General features: G+C 45.0%; 1 protein-coding gene across 8 annotated transcripts in view; it reads right to left on the reverse strand.

The window, feature by feature from the left end:
- Positions 1-20,246, reverse strand: part of rnf220a (ring finger protein 220a) — a 174,518-nt gene that overhangs the window by 7,667 nt on the left and 146,605 nt on the right. For 4 of the 8 annotated variants that reach the window (XM_023426260.2, XM_023426258.2, XM_023426261.2 and 1 more), the window contains exons 8-12: positions 19,128-19,254; positions 11,808-12,051; positions 11,425-11,480; positions 11,140-11,251; positions 2,928-3,039 (exon numbers count right to left, since the gene is read on the reverse strand). In XM_023426260.2, coding sequence (XP_023282028.1) covers positions 2,928-3,039; positions 11,140-11,251; positions 11,425-11,480; positions 11,808-12,051; positions 19,128-19,254 — 651 coding nt within the window. The remainder of the gene's footprint in view (positions 1-2,927; positions 3,040-11,139; positions 11,252-11,424; positions 11,481-11,807; positions 12,052-19,127; positions 19,255-20,246) is intronic. The other 4 variants (XM_023426259.2, XM_023426263.2, XM_023426262.2 and 1 more) reach the window with 1 other exon arrangement.

Here is a 20,246-nt window from a genome sequence, read left to right on the forward strand (position 1 = left end):
GAGGGGCGAAAGGGGGCAGCTAATCATAGTGCCGGGCTTGTGTTGGTCGCGCGCGCACACACACACACACTCACCACAGTGCAATATGAAAACGTGTGTAGACAAGTACACCGACCCCCAAACATGCACACACACACACACACACACACACACACACACACACACACACACACGTAGGAGCGAGCGCCAGCGACAGCCAGACAGACAGCCAATGAGCAAAGAGCAATGAAGCTTTGACTTTGAGCAACTTTGAGGAGTGTGATGGCTGATGACTCGACCGAGCCGCTTCATGCCAGCGGAAAGCTCTACAGGTCGGATACTGCAACTACAGTCAGTGACACCTGAACGCTGAAACCATCCATTGACTTCCGTCCACGTTGCTAACACAGGAATACACTGAGGTGGGCGTGGCGAGTGTTGAAGGCGCTCGCCGGGCTCACGCTGTCGTGTGAATCTTAATAATGCTGGGAGAGTAAAGTTGGGATATCGGCAGCTTTAAATTGTACCATTTTTTTTAACTGTCTCCTGTGAGCTTTGGAAGTGCAATATTAAGGACTGACGTATAATAATATAAATAACTTGGCTACTTCTAATGGAAAACGTGCTGATAGCCTCAGATTGGAGGTTTCTGGCATGTTTAAAATAGCTGTTGGTATTATTATTATTACTGTACAGATATGTGGTATAGCCAAGTATTAGTCTTCCAACATTATCCCGGTTTTTTTGTGCTTTTCATCTACAACACTGTTCTGTTCCATTCACAGACTTTGTCTCGTGGACCTCCATGAAAATAACCAATACTACATTTCTTTTCATACATTTCTCTTATTATGGGAATAAAGGCAGCAGCAGATCCTCTTTCACACGTCTCAACAGGACAAAGTTGAATGTTCCTTCTATAAAGCACCAGTAGATGGGGGTAGAAACCCACTCACCGGACTGAAGCCCAGCTCTGAGCTCGCCTCAGAACCGGGAGAGGATAACGCACAACTTGAGCCAACTTGGCTGCAGCAGGAGAGCACTTGTTTCCCCACTTACAGACAACCACCTGAGCACGGGGAGGTTGTGATGCGTAAAGAAGCATTCTGAGGGAACACGTGTAAAGACTTGAGTCACTGAGTCATAACTCAGGTCGCAGGGGAAATCTCCGGCTTCTCTGACCCACCTTCCATGTTTTTAACTACTTGCCAACTAGTGAGAGTGACCTGACTTTAAGATCAGACACAGTGACGGGTTAAAGACAGACAGAGACGGATTAGATGGAAGATGTGTGTGTGTGTGTGTGAGATGTGGGACAGTGACAGATGAGCAGAGAAGAGCCTTGTGTCTATGGGGCAGTGAGTGATCGATCGCTGTGCCTTGCCCTCCGTGTCACCTCGGGCACCCAGCGACCTTTAGGAAGCGCAGGCGTCGGTAATTACCCACTTCTCTCTCTCACACACACACACACACACAGGATGCCGACGCTGCACTGTCCACAAGCTTGAAGGATGACAGGATGGGTACTTGACACAAAGCAGGGTATGCAAACACTGATGGGGTGGGGGTGGGGGTGGGGGGGTGTAGGTACAGTCACATCTCAAGCATCTGATGAACATGAATATTGACGACGTCCCTCATTCTGCCTGATATTGTCAAGGAACGACACGCGCCTTCCATCATTGATCTGGGAGTCCAATCAATCACCTATACAAGCTGTGAGACACAGGAGCCTCGTCTCACTCTACAGCGCAACACTACTTGCCCCCATCTTATGCTTTCCAGTCATTTTGTGTCACATTTTGTGCACAATTAACCTTTTGTGTGAGCCGTATACTCATGAATATATATATTTTTTATTTAAATATAAGTCGTTCAGATGGTAAAGCGATGGTAAAGCGAAATATTCAGCACCGGGAACCTTCTGCCAGCAGACAATCCTGTCGACTCACAAAGCCATGCAAGAGCGGAAACCACCACAGCACAACAGTGACACAACACCAGCAGCACTCCAACACCGAGACATCCAGAAACCAAAGAAATGACACAGACACTTTTCCAGCACACAACAAAACACACTAAACAACCACATTTTGGAGTCGGATCAAAGGAGGAAAAAAAAAAAAAATACTGAATGGACGTTTGCTTGATGAACAATATGTGAGTCAAGTGGGCAAAGAGCAGTGTAGGGGAAGTTGGATGAAAGATTCTTTAGACTGGCTGACACTGACTAAGGGTCCGAGTCGACAGAGGAAGTACGGACCCTTTAAAGAACCTGAGAACCAGGCCGACCCAGCACCACCAGCTTCACAGTCACAAAAGCTGATATCATGAGGTTTAAAATTAGCAAAAGATTCACAATGCCCACTTCTGAGTGTGATGTTTAAATTTGACACCAGATGTATAACATGGTCTTCTGTTGTATTAATAGTAAGTGTATTTGTATAATTGTCTTTTCTCTGACAAAAGATGCTCAGAAGAACCAACAGAGGAGTTTACGCTTGGCGTCCATTGTCCTGTGTCCTTCCTGTGACCTACGTGTTGGTGACTGACGACTACCTCAAACCACATACATGCAAAGTACAATGTGGCCACAAGCTCACAACGACTGCCTGAAGCCTTTATTCAAAACCTGCCTAATGTGCAGTGGGTTGTGGGATATTTAAAAAGTTCCCTGTGGAGTTGTTGACATCTTGTAGCGTTGTGGAGCTGTTCTGCTATGAATGGGTCTCCATTGTGTTTACACGTGGCCCCTTTAAATCTGGACAGAGGGAGATATTCACAGGAGTATTTGGCCAATTAGTGCAGACTTTGGAGGATCCAGCCTCTCGATTGCGACACAGCATCTGAGGAGGGACACGTCCCCCTCGGAGGGTCTCCTCGGTGATGGTGGGAATGATTTACTATGAGCATTAACCAGAGAGCGCTCACATGACTGTGATACTCACCATGCAGATGAGACACTTGTATCGGTCTCCTCTCAGTATCTGCTTCTCCAGCTCTCTGATTCGAGCCTTCAGAGCCTCCATGGTGGTGGCTGTGGACTCCTCCTCCGTTACCCTGGAGCAGAGGAAGGGGAAAGGAAAAAAGAAGAAAAACAAGAGGAAGAAAGATTTATTTTAGGTTTGACATTTTAAGACATATAGACACAGGTACGAGGACGGTGTGTGAAATTCCACACCAGCCGGCGCTGACGAGGTGAAGTCAGGCCGAGTCTACACTGAGGAAAATAAATCGGTTAAGATGAGAAAACGACTTCTGTGTGTGTGTGTCCACACATGTGTTTTCAAGTTGTTTTTTTTAACTTTAACATGGATGTAAACTCTATCACACGCAGCACTCAATCAGAAATACGTGTGTTCTTTCCCCGAGGGTCATTTACTTCTGTCTAAACTTTGATTCTCCACAGCTTTTTATTCACCGTCATCTGATTTTGGCTCCCTCTGCTCTCTGTCACTCAGTGTGAAGGATGACATGTTTCTATTGAACACCTCTTTGTCGTTACCTTCTCTCTCTCTCTCTCTGCACACTCAGTCAGGTATCTTTAAAGCCTCCCATCGTTTCTTTCACTCTCCGTGTCCAATATATAGTATGACATCCCTCTGTTTAACACAGCTGTATCCTCAAAGGCCCTATCTTACCCCAGATTTACAACTCCAGCCCCCTCCCCTGACTCATTCCCCCCATCCTTTAATTGTGGTCACACTCCGCCCCTCCTTTCCGCTCCTCTTTCTCGCCCCTTCCTGACTTTCACTTAAATGCCCTGTCGTCTTTTTCTAACATCTCACGTTCACCTTTCATCCTCTGCGTCTCCTGTTATATTTTCCCATCTATCCCCGCGTCCGTCTCTCCCTCGCAATTTATTTCCTTGCCTCTGTATTTATCTCCTCGTGTCCTCCCTTCATCTCTCCATCCACTGTCCTCCCTTTCTTCCTGCCTCTAAGCAGCCTCTGATTAATGTGTAGCATGATAACAGAAAATGTGCATTTAACACTGTCCAGCAGCATATGAAGCAGCCATAACTAAATCAATACGGCCGACGCGCAGACCGCAACGCTGATGATGATGATGATTTGCGCGGAGAGACGAAGCCGTGCGAGCCAGCCGGTGTTTATTACGGCCATCCGCTCGTTCTCCAGAAAGATGCAATAGCACTGTGTGTGTGTGTGTGTGTGTGTGTGTTTATGGTGATGTGGTCATTTTGCAGCCTGATAGCTGGCTGATCTATGGTATTGATCTGGATGGGGAAGGACAAGCGCAGAAAGGGAAGGGAGGTTGAGTGCAAAAGGGAATTATAAGTGGCTGTGTGTGTGTGTGTGTGTGTGTGGCCTAGGATATGGCTTCATTTGCTGCATCCTCAAACAGCAGAGCCTACAGGGGGAAAGAAACAAGGATCGACTTTCTCAATTTCCTTTCTAGAGTCATTTTTTTGTTCATCTTTTGCATGTGTGCCACACCAGGAGTTTTACACTGTAATTCCTTCAAACAAGCTCATTAAAATAAATTGAACATTTAAACTTAATTAAAGATTAGATTAAAATTAAACATTTCAGGTTTGTACGGTCATCAGCAGACGTCTTCAAACACCCGAGCGTTGCGCTGAATTGTACGTGTTTAGCAGAGAAACCTTATGATTGGAGAAAGTGAAACTTCTTCTTGGCAGAAACTTGTTCTTCTGGAAACTTTGACGACTTAAGCTTTGATCGTACTCCATGACAAGACAGCTTAGTTATCTAGCGTGATGTGCAGACAGTTCGCGCTATCTCACGCTTCAGGCTGCACTTCAGCAGCGTTCCCTCACAGATTTGGGCAGATGACAAAATCTACGTCATGCTGACTCATGCCGAACCGTGCGGCCATGGAAACCATGAACGAGCCTTTACATCTTCCAAAAGAGATGATGATCTTCAACAACGTTCCCCATTCTTTCTGCTCCTAAAACACACGATATTTACAGATCATACCATCTCGATTTTGATTGGTTGGCAGGTGTCCTTTAATGGAGGCAGAAAAGCAGCACTATCTTCCATGTCTCCAGTTTTCTGCTTTCTCTGTTGATATGAAGTGAATATCTTTTTGGATTTGACTGGTGTTCAGACAGATCGAGCAATAAGATGATGTCACATTTGGGCAATTATTAGTTGCAGCCCGACTTGTGGCATGTTATTGCTTTGAGTTGGGTAGCTCTTTCCTTCTGCAACATTCATCACCCTTACATATTGAAAATATCACTTTCCTCCCTCCACAGGGAAATCAGATGTCAGGGCCAACTACAGAGCAGCATCACTGAGCCTGGTCAGGACTTTTCTCCATGAGGAACATTTCAGCGTGTTGCCTGTTTGTCGTCAAAGAGACTTGAAGGACACCGTCTCTAAACCCCGAGCCGCCCCGCCACCACTAATACGACAGGAGGTTCTGCCTCCTCCACGAGGTCTCTGGGAAAAGTCGACCTTCTCTGGCTCCGCCCTGTAACCCCATCACCATCCCGGGTCTATAAAGACATAGTTGGGACTCCTGGTCTGACTCGCCACTCCATGCCCTATAAACTGCTTTACCCTCTCCTCTTATAAGTCCTGAGCTTGTAAAAAGCCATTTAGCCTTGATTAGCCTGCTAGCTTATAAAGCAGCAGTGGACTCTGGCCTGGATGGGACTGGATGGGGGTTGTCCCTCAAACACGCTTGTGTCTTTCTTTTAACAGCTGCAATAAATCCCCCTGTCGCTCAGTCGACTTAACTCTGCCAACGGGCTCTCCTTCCTCCTCAGAGTTAAAGAGCGGAGGATTGGAAGTTTTTCTCTTTAAAAAAGATTCACATAACAACACTTCTCCCCTCTCCTCCATTATCCTTCCATCTCTCTGATGAATGTTCATTTGGTATGGCTAATTTATAGAAAACCGCGTTTAAAAAGTTGTTGAGTTTCCCAGCGCGATTCAATGACATGTTAATTTATCTTTATGCGGCTGTGGCCATCTCAACGGGGGAACGGGGAGGTAGAGGGGGAAGTAAGAGGGGAGAAGGAGGAGGAGCAAAGATTTAATGGAGGTAAAAAAGAAGAACGGGATGATTTCACAGGGCTAAGGAAAGGAGAGACAACTCTCTGGGGCTAAATGTGACGCGCAGAGAGATGAATAGCCTCTCCACCAGCAGGAACCACAAGTAAAAATCCTTGAGTTTAAGGCTTTTATGCTATTTGTGTGTGTCACTGATTTAAGCTGGCTCAGGGGTTTTCAACCTTTGCAGTCTTGGAGCCAAAATAGGAAAATTTATTTCACTCTGGGACCCGCGCTTATAAAAACATTGTCATGTTAATTTACAGGAACAAACTAACCACTCAACTCGGGTTACAACTTAAAATGTAAAGTATTCTGGGGTCAAGGACTAAACAATGATCGTCTGTCTGAGTTGGCTCTTACTCGGTGTACCAGTGAGTTTCCATGAATGTGGGTCCCGGGAGGAGACAAGTATCACTGACATTAGCTTTATCAAAGCAGAATCCTTTTCAATCCCTCATCTGAGATCTGTAATAAGCTTTTCAGGGCAGATTCAGAGACGCTCTGGCTCAATGTTCTGTAGCTCACCGTCAGATAAGCAGCATATACTGTGTTACATGTTGATAATATGTGAAGTTTCATTTTGGCCTTGCGTCAAGTTACTTATGGATGTCCCGACTTACTTTCCTGTGTTGTTCTCCTGCACTGTGGACTGCTGATGTCAGTACAGCACTCTCCCTCCGGTGATGGGTATTTACTGGCACGTATTGTACATCTGTTTGCTCCGTTCGTGTTTCTGTTAGCGTCAGTGAGCTCGGTGGGGACGAGCCCTCGGGGCTGGTTGGTTCTTGACTGAACTTGTGGCCTTGATCGGAAGATCTGGCATCATAAAACCGCAAGCAACCAACACTTAAAATACAACTCCCAGTCACACAACACGCTACTACTCCACCGTAGTTACTGCCCTGTAGGGCTTTTTTTGGATGCTGTGTAAATGTTTGTGGGTGAAAGAAAGTGATACTGCAGTATGTTGCTATCTGGAGTCATCCCTAAAAACAAGAAGCAGGGAAGCCAGACAGAGACAGATAGATGGCTCCGTCTCCCCTCTATTTAGCGCTCTGTCCCCAACATGTGTGGGGCTATTTCTCATTTCATTAGTGTGCATGTGTGTATGTGTTTGTGTGTGTGTGTGTCTCTGTGTAGCTGAAGACCTCTACCATCCATCTCAATCAGCCCTGTGTCTTAATCTACTGTCTACCTACATTTCAGCCTCACTCAGCTTCCCTCTCAACACAGGGACGAACGAAATGAAAAACATTACAATTAATAAAAAATACATACATTTCGGAAACTGTCTTCTAGCAAATGTTTTATCCACCAGGTGGGGAGAAATACATTTCTCACATGTATGTGCTGCGAAAATAGCAGCAGTAAATCTCTTTAGAGCATCATTCTCTGCTGCACCCTGTTAACTGAGGCCTTAACTACACTGACACACCATGATAAAACATTTAAGTCACTATTGATTTCCCCTGCCTCAGCCCGATGTGTGTGTGTGTGTGTGTCTCTCTGTGTGTGTGTGGAGGTCTCAGATGGCAAAAGGGAAGGGATGGGGGGGGGGGGCATCTTGTAAGTGCCTGAGAAAAATTGAGACAGAGGACTGGGAGAAAAGAGAAATGGGAACGAGGAAGAAGGGAGAAAGAGAGAGAAATGTGGCTCAGGGCCAGAACAATAAAGAGAGGAAGGAGCGAGGAAAAGGCAGAGACCGGGCAGTGTGTGTGTGAGTGAGTGAGGGGGGGTGGGAGGGAGGAGGAGGAGGAGGGTAAAAATCTAGCTTCATCACTTCCAAATTGAGGACAGATTCAATTATTTGCAGAAACCACATGGAAATCTCTCCGCATTGTTCCAGCTGGAGCACCAAATTTGGCAGCAATCGCATTGGCGGCATTGGAGGGGCCATTTATCTTGGAGGGGGAAAGAGCGTCTCAGGCGTTGTACGTGTATATGTATGTCTGTGTGTGTGTGTGAGTGAGAGTGTGTGTGTGTGTGTGTGTGAGCTCATTTATCTTGCAGGGGAATGAGCAGGGGAACGAGGACGCCCCGGGAGGCGACCAGATCATTACCCATCTGGGATCAGAGACAGAGAGAGAGATTTCACTAACGCTGCCCTGTGCAAAGCCCCACACACACACACACACACGTACACACACACACACATGTACGTACACACACACACACACGTACAATGTATCAATGTAACGAAAGGAGACAAATCTCATTTTCATTTGGGGACGGAGGGACACAGAAGCTCCACAAATACGGGCATTTATAGCGAGCGGAGAGGAGTAAGGCAGGGAATTGTTCCAGCCAGCCAGCTGACTGCTTGTTCCAATGCAATCATTCAGCATCTCGTTGGCTCCCTTTAAATGGATACTTAGATTAAGGCGTGTTCTGCTCCAGGTGGCCCCTAAGACCTCCGGCGAGAACATCATGTTGTAACACCCGCAAGCTACATTTGGGCCATAAAAAAAAGTCGTAAGATCTGATTGTCTGAGGAGAAATTAATATTTATGCCACCTGACAATAATCTTTAGGTGAAATTTAGCTACGGGACGCACAAGCGGTTTGACTGAAATGTTATGAGATTTTTCTTCTTGCTAGAATTTATTCCCTTACTGTTATTAGTCTGACGTAATGTATGTTCTGTGGCTGGAAAATTATTATTAAAAAAAACTAAAATAAAAACCTGACATTTAATCGCAATCAGATTAAAGATGTCGTCCACCTCTGACATGACGAAGGCTAAAGGGCAGAAAGGTTTTCACTGTTGCACATCTCCAGTCTTCGGCTCACATTCGACCCCACACAGTCACGAGTCCCTCCACAGATCGCATCTTTATATTCTGGCCTTTGGACCTTCATTACTTCCTGCTACATCAACGTTACCTGTCGTTACACAGGTGATTTTTTAACCTCGCACTAACAATTGCGTAGCGCCTTAAAATCAAGTGACTTTCTGCTGCGGATTCACCGATCTGCCCTTTTTCTCTCCTGACACACATTCTGAAATCTCTCCTCAGGACATCAGCCAATATAAACAGTTTGATATCACTGCTCTCTTCCTGTCTCCTAAGTGGAGACTTGTTTATATAAGATATCAGATTGCTGTGGCAGCCTGCCTCCGCTGAGTAAATGTGAGTGAGAGCAGATATTAGTGAAGTTTTGTAACGACACTGACGAAGTAACCTTATCGTATATGGATTGGTCACGTCTGGCCGGTACGAGATCTAATTAATAATGTCAGTATCTGAGCTGATAATTACTTTCAACCTTAAGGCGACTGTTATTAGTTATATATGTCCATTTATCCACCGGCCCCCGTTCCAGAACTATGAAGATCTTTCACCTGAAAATCAGACTAAACTTTGAAACGTGTGGTGACTTTAGTAACCGGGTCATCGGTTCAGGAACTTCTTACAATCAGCACACACACATGTGGCCGTGTGTTTGTGTTTGTGTTGTGCAAACAGGGCATCAGGAGCAGGGCGACGCTTCCTCACTGCCGATGATGTTGTCTAGTGAAGCTGTCAGCACCTGCCTGACCGCCGCCCCTCATCACAGCCGCACTGACCACTCTACATCTCTCTGTCTTGTACACAAACACACACAGGGACGATCACACCGCAAATGATCCAATTCATCCCCTCGCTCAGCGAACACACACACACACACACAGCTCTTGCCTTGTGGAGCTGTTTCTGATCAATACACCTCGAGCTTATTCACCAGTTATCTCCGGTGCTGATATTTAATATGAGTAACACACACACACACACACACACACACACACACACACACACACACACACACACACACTGGGAGGCCATGCCATTGATTCATTTAAATGAAGCATTTATCACATGCAGCCCTCTCAGGGGTGAAAGGGGACATGTTATGTAAAGCTATAACCACGCAGGTTGCAATTACTTCTAAAGTAATATTTCAGTGTGTGTGCTCCGATAACCAGATTGTGTCACGGGTTTACTGGTCAGCCGGCAGTGTGGCCTTCCACTCAGGCAGTGACAGAAAAAGACAAGGGGTCGGGATGGAAATCAACAAGCTGACAGCAGAATACGGACCCAAGCTCTCTCTGTGTGTGTGTGTGTGTGTGTGTGTGTGTGTGTGTGTGTGTGTGTGTGTGTGAATGTGAGACAGTTTACTTGTGGCAGAATATGGATGAGGAGATAGAAATGAGGGAATTACAGAGCACTGGTGTTTCACGCACAGTCCTAATGGATAGGACAGTGTGTGCGTGTGTGTGCGTGTGTGTGTGTGTGTGTGTGTTTTTTTAACCTAACCAGGTGAAGGGATTTTTTTGTACTGGCCAGTTCCAACATCAATTTAGACAGTTAACACTTGGAGTTATCAGTACTTCAACATACAGTCTCATTCATTCGCTGGTGTTTATTAAAGGAACATTCCACTGATGTTTTATTCCTTCTGTCTTAAGCGAATAAAATTGAACAGAAATTTGCGATTTGGTTCCTGATGTTGTGTGATTGTGGAGACTTTGTCAATAAGAATCTGTTCCTTGCATCCGAACCGTAGCCAAGCCATTAATCAGACAACACAAAGAAAGTCTAAGCACTGTGTGATTTTCAGCCTCCAACTTGAAAACTATGATAGTAGCTTATTATCATGCATCGTGTCTGAACCGTATGTTTATGTGTGTGTGTGAAGTGTGAAGTGTGTTGAAAGCCTGTGTGTAGAACCAGTGTGAACAAAGATTTGCTCTGACACTAGTGTGCGTCTCTCTGGTTGTGTCTATGTCCTCATTAATGACTCTAAGGCTGCTGTGCGCTCTAAGAGAACACAGCTGCAGAGAAAATCAATACCTGGAGAGACCCTCCCTGACACACACACCCACACACAACACACACACCCACACACAAAAAATGTATAATTTATGACTCTCTACAAGTCGAAGTAAGAAAACTCATCACAAAGTCATAGACCACCATGACTGTCTGTCTGTCTGTGTGTGTGTGTGTGTGTGTGTGTGTGTGTGTGTGTGTGTGGTCTAACAGTGCAGTGGCAAATGTGACAGAGTAATTCTCTGTCTCACCTTTTACAAATACTTTGTGTGTGTGCAGATTTCTGGGTCACCTACTTTTCGATCTCGCTGTTTTTACAGGTGCGCGGGGCGCAGGAGGAAGAGGAGGAGGATGAAGGAGTGCTGGGGTCTGTCTTGCTGCTCTCCCCGTTGCTTGTTGAAGGCATCTCTGCAGACATACACGGTAAGGCAACACGGTTAGCATTACACACCTGCACACTGCGGTTACTTAAATAAGACCTTTAATCAAGGGCTCCATCAAAGGGAATTAAAAAAACGGATTAAAAAACATACAAATAAAATGTCAAAAAGAGTAAAGTCTCTGTTCTCCTCTGTACTTACCATCACTGGCCCATTTGGAGAACTCAGGCGTTATTCTGTTAGAAGGCATCCCACCGCTGCAACACACACACACACACACACTAGTATGAGCAAGACCTTAAGGATCATCAACACCAGTACAGTGAACAACAACACAACTGAGACGATTAGTCCATTAAGAGACTGATGGAAAAATAATCTGAAACTATTTTAATTATCAATTAACTTCATTTAAATAAACAATTTAATTCATTTTTCAAACAAACAGCAAAAAAAATTAAAGATTTTTCTTTGATAAATTTTGGTAAATTGAATTTACTCTGAGAAACTGGAATGGGTATTTTTCTGTGACATCTTTTACACGTGATTCATCGATTAAAGTAGAAAATAATGTGCAGACTAACTGATAAAGCGCTATGTGCTGGTTTAATTGTCTTGTAGTTTCGCCTTCGTACTTGAGCACGGCTCCCCGTAGCGCCTCCCTCTCTCTGGCCTCTCCTTGGTCCTCTCCGGCTCCAGAGCAGGGGATGACATCGGCCTCGGTGTACTGGGCTTTGCCGTACTCCAAGGTGTCGTCTCCGTCCACGTCGAGGTCGGCGTCGCTGTCCGCCGCGCTTTCCTTGATATTACACGTGGCAAAACCTGTTCCTGTGAAAACAACAACAAGACGATTCTCAGCAGTCATTTAGGAAGCAGGACACTAGGGAATCAGTGAAGACAAAAATACCACATGTGACCTTTGGCCTCTGACACACAGTCTTCCCTGCACATAGTGCTCCCTAATATCAAAACAACGTACACAAATCTAATGTATACACCAACAACTGTAGTGCCTTACTCCAATTACAGGCCTCATGACTTCCCCAAAACACAACAGGATACAGTTTTGGTCAACAGGCGCTAGAACTGCCACGACACACGATCAAATACAACACAACTGCGAGTCACTGCTGATATGAGTCTCGTCAATCTGCTCCGTCTCAACTAAATATCGTTGTTGGAAGATTTTGGTTAAAAAAATAAAATCAGTAGAAATGTAATTTAAGAAACAATTCAATCAAAAATAAGCCTGCAGACGTAAAAGACCTCTGTTGACTGTTTTCAAGACGTTGCACAACTTTATCTGAAATTCAGCTCGGCTTATTTTTAGATCACCTGGAGGAAGGTGAGAAAAAGAGGAAAATTTGGTTGAGAAAGAGGGTGGAGAGAGAGAGAGAGAGAGAGCATTTAGCCATGGGGTGAACTGATGAAGGCTGACACTTTACCTGTCAATCTCAGAGAGAGTGAGAAAGGGAGAGGGGGAGAGAGAGAGAGAGAGAGAGATAAACCCAGTGATGAACGCTCAGACAACCCCTTACCGCTGCCTGACTGCTCCCTTCAGCTCCACTTAGCCACAGAGCCGCTGTGTCTGTGTGTGTCCGTCACTTAGCGCAGTCTCTTCAGTGTTTGTTTGAGACTGTCTGTCCCTCTGTCACTTAGGCCCTGTCTCACCAAACCCTTCAAAGTGTGTGTGTGTGTGCGCACATGAGTGTGAGTCTGTCTACCTGCCACTTACACCATGTCTATCTACCATGCAAAGGTAGGTAGGTGTGTGTGTGTGCAAGAATGTTAAAGTGTGTATCTCACTTACACCCTGACTATTTAAGCACTTGAAGATAGGTAGTGTGTGTGTGTGTGTGTGTGTGTGTGTGTGTGTGTGTGTGTGTGCGTGCGTGCACTTGAGTTTCAGTTAAGATGAGACTGTGAAGGTGTCTGTGTGTTTGTGTCTACCTGTGACAGGCCTGACAGCCATCTTATTTACACCTATACCAATTTCTACAAGCTCTCAGCTGGACTAGTGTGATCGGTGTGTGTGAGTGTGAGTGTGTATGTGTTTGTGTGACTAGAGTGTGTAGGACCAGATACAAGCTAGACAGAGTTGACAGCCATCTTATTTAACCCTCTGTCCCCATGTGTGTGTGTGTGTGTGTGTGTTGCAATACTAGACTTCCTATAACAGTTGGTCTCAGTGCACTGCGGTGTCTCACTGCACTATAGCGTCTTTGTCAAAGTGCAAATCAGCTGCTAGGTCTCGTCTCCGAGCTTCTTCTGGGATTTAACCATCTGCCGCCGCTTTTAGTTTAACCTAACTCTGACTCATTTCACTCTTACTCTGGAAAACATGAAAAATAAAAATGAGCAGGGAGAAGAGAGAATGTGAGTGGCCGAAAGCTGCTGTGATAAAACACGCCATCGATGCTGAGCCATTTTTACAGCAGGCCCATGGTTTTTAGTGATCAAATAAAAAGGACCTTTTAACTTTTATTTGGTCTCAGCGGCAGAGGGGAACATATGGGAACAATGGCAGCACAGTGTAAATCTAGCAGCCCGTTAGCTCTGCTCAGCTACTGAGGGTATAAGTTTTCAGGGCAGAAGACGAACAGAGCTCGTGTTACTTTACACAGTCAGAGTGACGTGATGAAACGTTTAGACTTCCATGCATTTTTTCCCAATCTTCAATTATGACAAAGTTCACGTTCTAATGTTCAAACTATTCATTTTATATTATTCTGACGGCACCTGTGAGCGGATCATGAACCGCCTTTAGTCCTTATCGGTTACTAAGGTCTGAATGCACCTTCATTAGACCTCTCTAGAGCTGCAACAATTAGTTGATTAATCAATTAAAGTAAAATTAAAATAAACTGAAAATCTTTGACTTTGGTTGATTTGAACAAATCTCCTTGGGCTGTGGAAAATTTACAAGGTGTATTTTGTACTATTTTCTTTCATTTTCTACCAGTGTTTCCCCTCAACACATTCAGCAGCAGCTAATATTCACAACGATGCGTAACCACCACTTGTACTTGTACTTGTACTGTCTACACTACAGAAAGTTAAAATAAATTACACTAACTCATGTTGAGAGAGAAACCATCAGTGGGAAAAGTCCAACACTCGGCCGATGATGTAACTCCATCCCTGAATCACTCACTAACTTCATCACTCACTCAGTCACAGACATTCATGTCACTGAGGTCCCGCTGAAAACAGTGAAATAATGGTTGAATTCAAAATAACAAAAACAGTACATTTTTTTCAATTAGCCTCTTAAAGATGAAAATGATGCTGTTTTTTTTTCTTATTACTGATACACATGTATATCAACCTACATATCTGTGGTGTGTTCACTGTGAGTACACGTGTGTCCTGATTCCTCTCCGTGTGTGTGTGTGTGTGTGTGTGTGTGTGTGTTTCCACTGCTTTTACCTGTCCCTCTAAGCAGTCTTGGCAGGCCAATCTAATCTGGCCAGGGAAAGGTCAGCCCCACTCTAACTGCCTTTCACTCACATTATGCACCAACCCCCCCCCCCTTCCTTTTTTCCTTCAGCTCTCCTCCTCTTCATTTCTCCTTTCCTCACCTCCTTTTCACTCCTTTTTTTTGGTATCATCACCTTTATTCTTTCACATTTCTCCCGTCTGCCCTCTCTCCACTCTTCTTCACTCCCCTTGCTTTCCGTGACGGTTTCCTTCTTTACTTCCTTTCCACCTTTTATCGCTCTATTTTTCCTCTCTACTCATGTATCACCTGTTCTCTCTCTCTCTCCCTCTCCTGTACCGGTCCTGCTCGATGAACTGTTTCCTCTCTTTTCTGCTAGATAGGACAGGATCAATACTCACACACACACTCACACACACACACACACACACACACACACACACAGACACACACACACACACACACACACACACACACACACACACACCATCTCCTACACAGCCGTCCCGGTCTGTCTCATTATCATAACCAACTCCTGAATTATCGTTAACTCTTAACATGCTAACTACACGTTTTATCGTCCGGGTTACATGCTTCATGACGGCGACACGGGAGACGCTCAATTTACATGCATGTCACCACAACAACACTACAAGTGCAGATCTGAGGAGACAGGCGGGATCAAAGGACTCATCAGGCTGACTGGGAGCCCGGATCAGCCCATCGACCGACCTCGGCGACATCCTGTTACCATAGCAATTATCGGGACCCCCTAAGACGCAGAGAAGAGGGGTGTCAAAGGTCATCGCACTATCTTTCTGCCATTTACAGGTCACGAGGAGAGAGGGAGAAAGATGGGGGAAAGGGACACAGACACAAAGACATGAGACGGCCATCTTTGAAGTCCGTTTACAAAGAAGAGATTTCTCCTCGTTCTCGATCCCTCTGGGCCATCTCAACCTGCAATAATCCCCCTCTTCTTCTGCTCTGTCTCTCAGGACGGCCTCATATCAAACCTCAGGATCTGTCTGTCTGCCTCTCAACCTGTCTCTCTGGTGCTACACTCGGATCAGATCGGCTATTTTTGTTCCGGACTTCAATTACGGTTTGTGTTTTCAAGCCCGGCGAGCGCTTTGTGTTCAGGAGTTTCTTTTCCCATAATTTACTGATTAACGGAGGATTATTATCATAGTTTTGGCCATCACTCTTACCAGTAATAACACTGTACTCACCAAGTTAGCTGAGATGGTGCTGATACTATTAATTGATTAATTAAAAAGCAGTTGGCCTTTTTTTGTGCCAAGTATCAAACGGTATCAAATGTGAATGAGACATCAAGTGCCTGGTTTAGATTTACGATCTTGTTCGCTCGTTGTGTAATTGGATGGTTCCTGATTCACGACTAAATGTAGATTATTTTTTTTGTGCAGGATAAGTTTTTGTCATGCTGCTCATGTACCACTTGAGAACGTATGATACTTCTGTTAAATGAAATTATATATTATATAATAAAGAAAGTATTGTTTAAGTACCAGGGTCAAATCTCCGGTCTCATATTGGCACTAGTATCATAAAGGTGTGAAACAACACCCTGTCCTATTATAAACACAAGAAACCACATTTTTTCTTTAATATACAGACATTTTAATGTATCCTGAAAAGTTATGGAGTAAAATCTAGTTACTTTCCAGCTCATGAAACAGAGACTTAGTCCACTAGACAGATAAAGAAAGCTCTCTGTCTGTGCTATGAGGGTCCTTTCAACCTGCCTAAGCTGGTGCGAGACACAGGGAAGTCTTCCCTCACACCGAGTTGAATCATAAACTGATCTTGTTCGATTTTTTCCCCCCTCTCCCTTCCTCCCACCAACCCTCCCTCTCTCCCCCTCTCCCTTGAAGGGGCCTCGTTCCCTCTGCCTTTCTTCCTCGCAGTCTCAAAGGGAGGGAATGATGGTGGCACTTCACAGAGGGATAGGCCGTCTCTTCATCCCGCCAGCTGAGGAGACCCCCTGCAACATCTCTATATCCGTCTAGCCTGCCGAGAGCCCGCTGGATTCAGCGACGCGTGTTAGAACCACCGAGGAGCTTTCAAGACAAAATCCACCTTCTGAGCCTTCTGCCGAGTGTGTGTGTGTGTGTGTGTACGTTTCAAGTGGCTCTCCCCAGGCCACCTCAGTTATCTGTGTCACATCACAAGGTGCCCTATTAGAGCGCGGCAGAAGGGTCCTGTGTCTGCTCGTTTAACGATGTGAAAGAGAGATGGACGGATGGAAGCGGCGTCGGGGAGATGGATGGACGGGTGGAGAAGCCACCTCCCACCCCACGAGCTCCTCTTTGGCGCGGTTTAGTTGAGATTTCAACATTGATCTGTCTTGTCTCCTCTCTCTCTGGCTTGCAGAGAGGGAGGGGAAGGGGGGAGAGAGGGAGGCAGGTGAGGCTCAGCGTGTGTGTGTTTAACAACGGATCGAACAGGGAGAGGAGGAGGAAAGCAGGAAGAGGGACAGATGAAAGCAAAGGCAGAGCCGAGAGAGTCTGAAAGAGCCTCTAAAGAGATGACAACAACTCTTCACCTCCATCTGTGCACTTCTTGATGGCTCGCCTCCATCTCGCCGTCTCCACGTTTTACACATGAACACAACTGAGGCCGCAATGGGAGGCCGGTGTGGCGCACAGGGCAGTTCAAAAACATACAACTGCATGGATCCCAACAATTAAACAGAAATAAAAATCTGCTTTCTTTACAGGCACATTAGATGTCTTGGTCTTAAAACGGTTCTTTTAGCAAGGTCAAGCAAACAGAGGCGGATTTTTACCCAAGAAATGTTTAAAACTCAACATACATGATGGTAAGTAATGTTATTAGAGCAGCTACAACTCATTGTTCTGCATTACTTTACTGTTGTACTGCACATCAAAACTCAAAACGAAATTTGTTTCGTATGGAGCAAAACGTGACTGAAGAAGTATTGAAAACATACTCAGATTCATACTCTACTTATTCTTTTCATAAAACAGTTCTGGAGTACCCCGCCTCTCGCCCGAGAAGATGCTGGGATAGGCTCCAGCCCCCCCGCGACCCTACTAGAGGATAAGCGGTAGAAAATGAATGAGTTCTGGATTAAAATCCTTTTGCTTTGCCATTTTTAGATTATTTCATTGAGGGGAAGCTGCTTGTGTAACAATATTTGTATTTGAAACTGCGGTTGAAAAACAGGAAACACAGATCTTGTATCAGCACTAATGTTGATGACAATACCCAGCCCTTCTTATACTTGTGGAATTTACGCATCCTTGCATATGTTGCTGAAGTAATTAACTAATAATCAATTAAGCAATTTAAAGGGCCTACTGAAAATTAATCAACATGGTTGACGACAGTTAATCGTTAAACACCGTGTCGACACTAGAGACACAGCGTGAGCAGCAGCAACAGCTTCATTGCTCCATCTGTGTCTACTCACGATGTGTTCAGGTACAGTCCTGAGTGTCGGTTTTGGAAGCGCTCAGTTTCCGAAGGCCACAAGTGACATGTTCAGATTTCTTACTTTGTTTGACCAAAAACCAAAGATGTCCAGTTACTACTCTATATATGAACAAAAAGTGGAAAATCTTCATATTTAAAAAGTTGGAACCAGCAAACTTTGCTTATAGTTGCCAATTAATTTTCTTTGATGTTCTATTCATTCAGACACATTCCCACAAAGCAGTAAGATCAGCTGTGCCCATGAGAAGATTCAGACTGCTTATTATAAATTAAACATATTGAAACTACAAGTCTGAGAAGAGAAAGAGACAGTGACAGAGTGGAGAGGGAGCACTGCAGGTGTGTAGTGTCACACAGCAGCTGCTGTGCTCCCCAGTGACCAGCTCTCCCATCCACTTCTATAATTGCATTCCTGGGCTCACACACACATACACACAAACTCAGACTGGTGACCAGCGGGTCAATTGCCCAGCTAAATGTGTTTTCCTTCCCCTTACTAAGAGGGTTGTGTAGGGCCGAGCCAAGCTGAGCTGGGCTGACCCCGGGCAAACCCACTCTGCCACAAGACCACAGGCACCATTACAGCTCCCTGGTCAACACTGGTCTCACAGAACTAACACTGCTCACAGTGGACAGGAGCAGAGGGGATGATGGATGAGCAGAGAAACAAAGATGGAGACAGGCAGACAGAGAAAAAAGGAAGGAGAGAACAAACAGGGAGCTGGGCTGATCCTGTCTACACACTGCAAAACCGCTGTTGACTGGACGCGACCGTGGAGCCGTGACAGGTCAGTCAGTCATCTAACAAGAAGGCGACTGGACACCTACATCATCACACAGCGCACACACACCTGCACTGACAACAGTGCTGCTTCAGAAAGTGACAGGACAGATGGGAGAGACAACCTCCCTCCGGAAGCAAAGCGATCATTTGAAACACTACCGCCGGGTGTTGTATGTGTTGAGGTGATTGTGTTCGTACCTCTGAAGCCTCCCTCCAGCAAAGCTGTAGCTCTGATCCTCTTCTGCCCCGCCCACTCGTACTCCTCAAAGCCGCGCCCGTTCTCTCCATCCATGTCTGCGGAGTCATCGTCTAACGCACCCTCGCGCTGACACACAAACACAAGGACACATTAATTGCAGAAAAAAAAAAACCATAGATAAAAGAAAGAGGTAATGTTTTTTTTAACTGTTGTAACCTACAGTATATGAATTTAGTGTGGGGAAAGAGCACACTTGCACGCCTGTACTGTACCAAACCATGTGGAGCTGTGATCAGGACCTGAGCTGTTGGCATGCTGAGGAAATCCAAGGGATAAGAATGTGCAAGGGAAAAGACACAGCTTATCTAAAGTCGCATGTTCAAAGTTTGAGGTGTTGAACATCTCTAGCTGTTTTCTTTTTCTTTGGTAGCATTTTAAAAAGGAAAGAAAGGAGACTGTTTGCTCAACAGCTTTGTTCTGCTGTGCTTGTTGTAACTATAATGAAGTCTACTCCACCCTGGAACTGTCTCAAATTGATCGGCCACTAAAAACAATATGCTGACAAATGTCCAAACTGCGTTTCACACGGCTTTTACTTTTACTTTCTGCAACTGCTTCACAATAAGGATTCAATTCTTTAGCCAGATACTAAAGAAATATAATTATAAATTCAGTTCATGATCTTGTTTCTTAAAACATTTTTCAGGATTTAAAAAAAAAAAGACATCACAGCTACATCATTTTCAGGAACAAAGGCGCACTAAGCCTTGCCTAACAAGACATTTGAACCAATGAGTTAAAAAAGAAAAAGTGATGGAGGCAGTTATGTTTTAGGTCTGCCTGTAATCCGGAGCCACACAGTGTGGTGCAACACTGATCAGCATGGTAACAGCTCCCGTGGCAAGGTGCAGTACTGGAACAAAGAAAGTGTGCTACTGAAAGAGAGGTATTAGTGTCTCTACAGCTTTATAATGGACAGTAGTCAGCGAGGTGAGATACAGGAGGAGTGGTGATTAGTGGAGATGACTTTTTTTTTTGTGGTCATTGGTCTACCCTAAAAGAAGGAAGGTATATCCTCAGGAAAAAAAAAATGCCACTACAAAGAGGAGAGGTGCCCC

This window comes from Seriola lalandi, unplaced genomic scaffold (assembly GCF_002814215.2).
Source record: "Seriola lalandi dorsalis isolate HSWRI2012SDOR001 ecotype SW California unplaced genomic scaffold, Sedor1 jcf7180002054824, whole genome shotgun sequence".
Taxonomy (NCBI): Eukaryota; Metazoa; Chordata; class Actinopteri; order Carangiformes; family Carangidae; genus Seriola; species Seriola lalandi.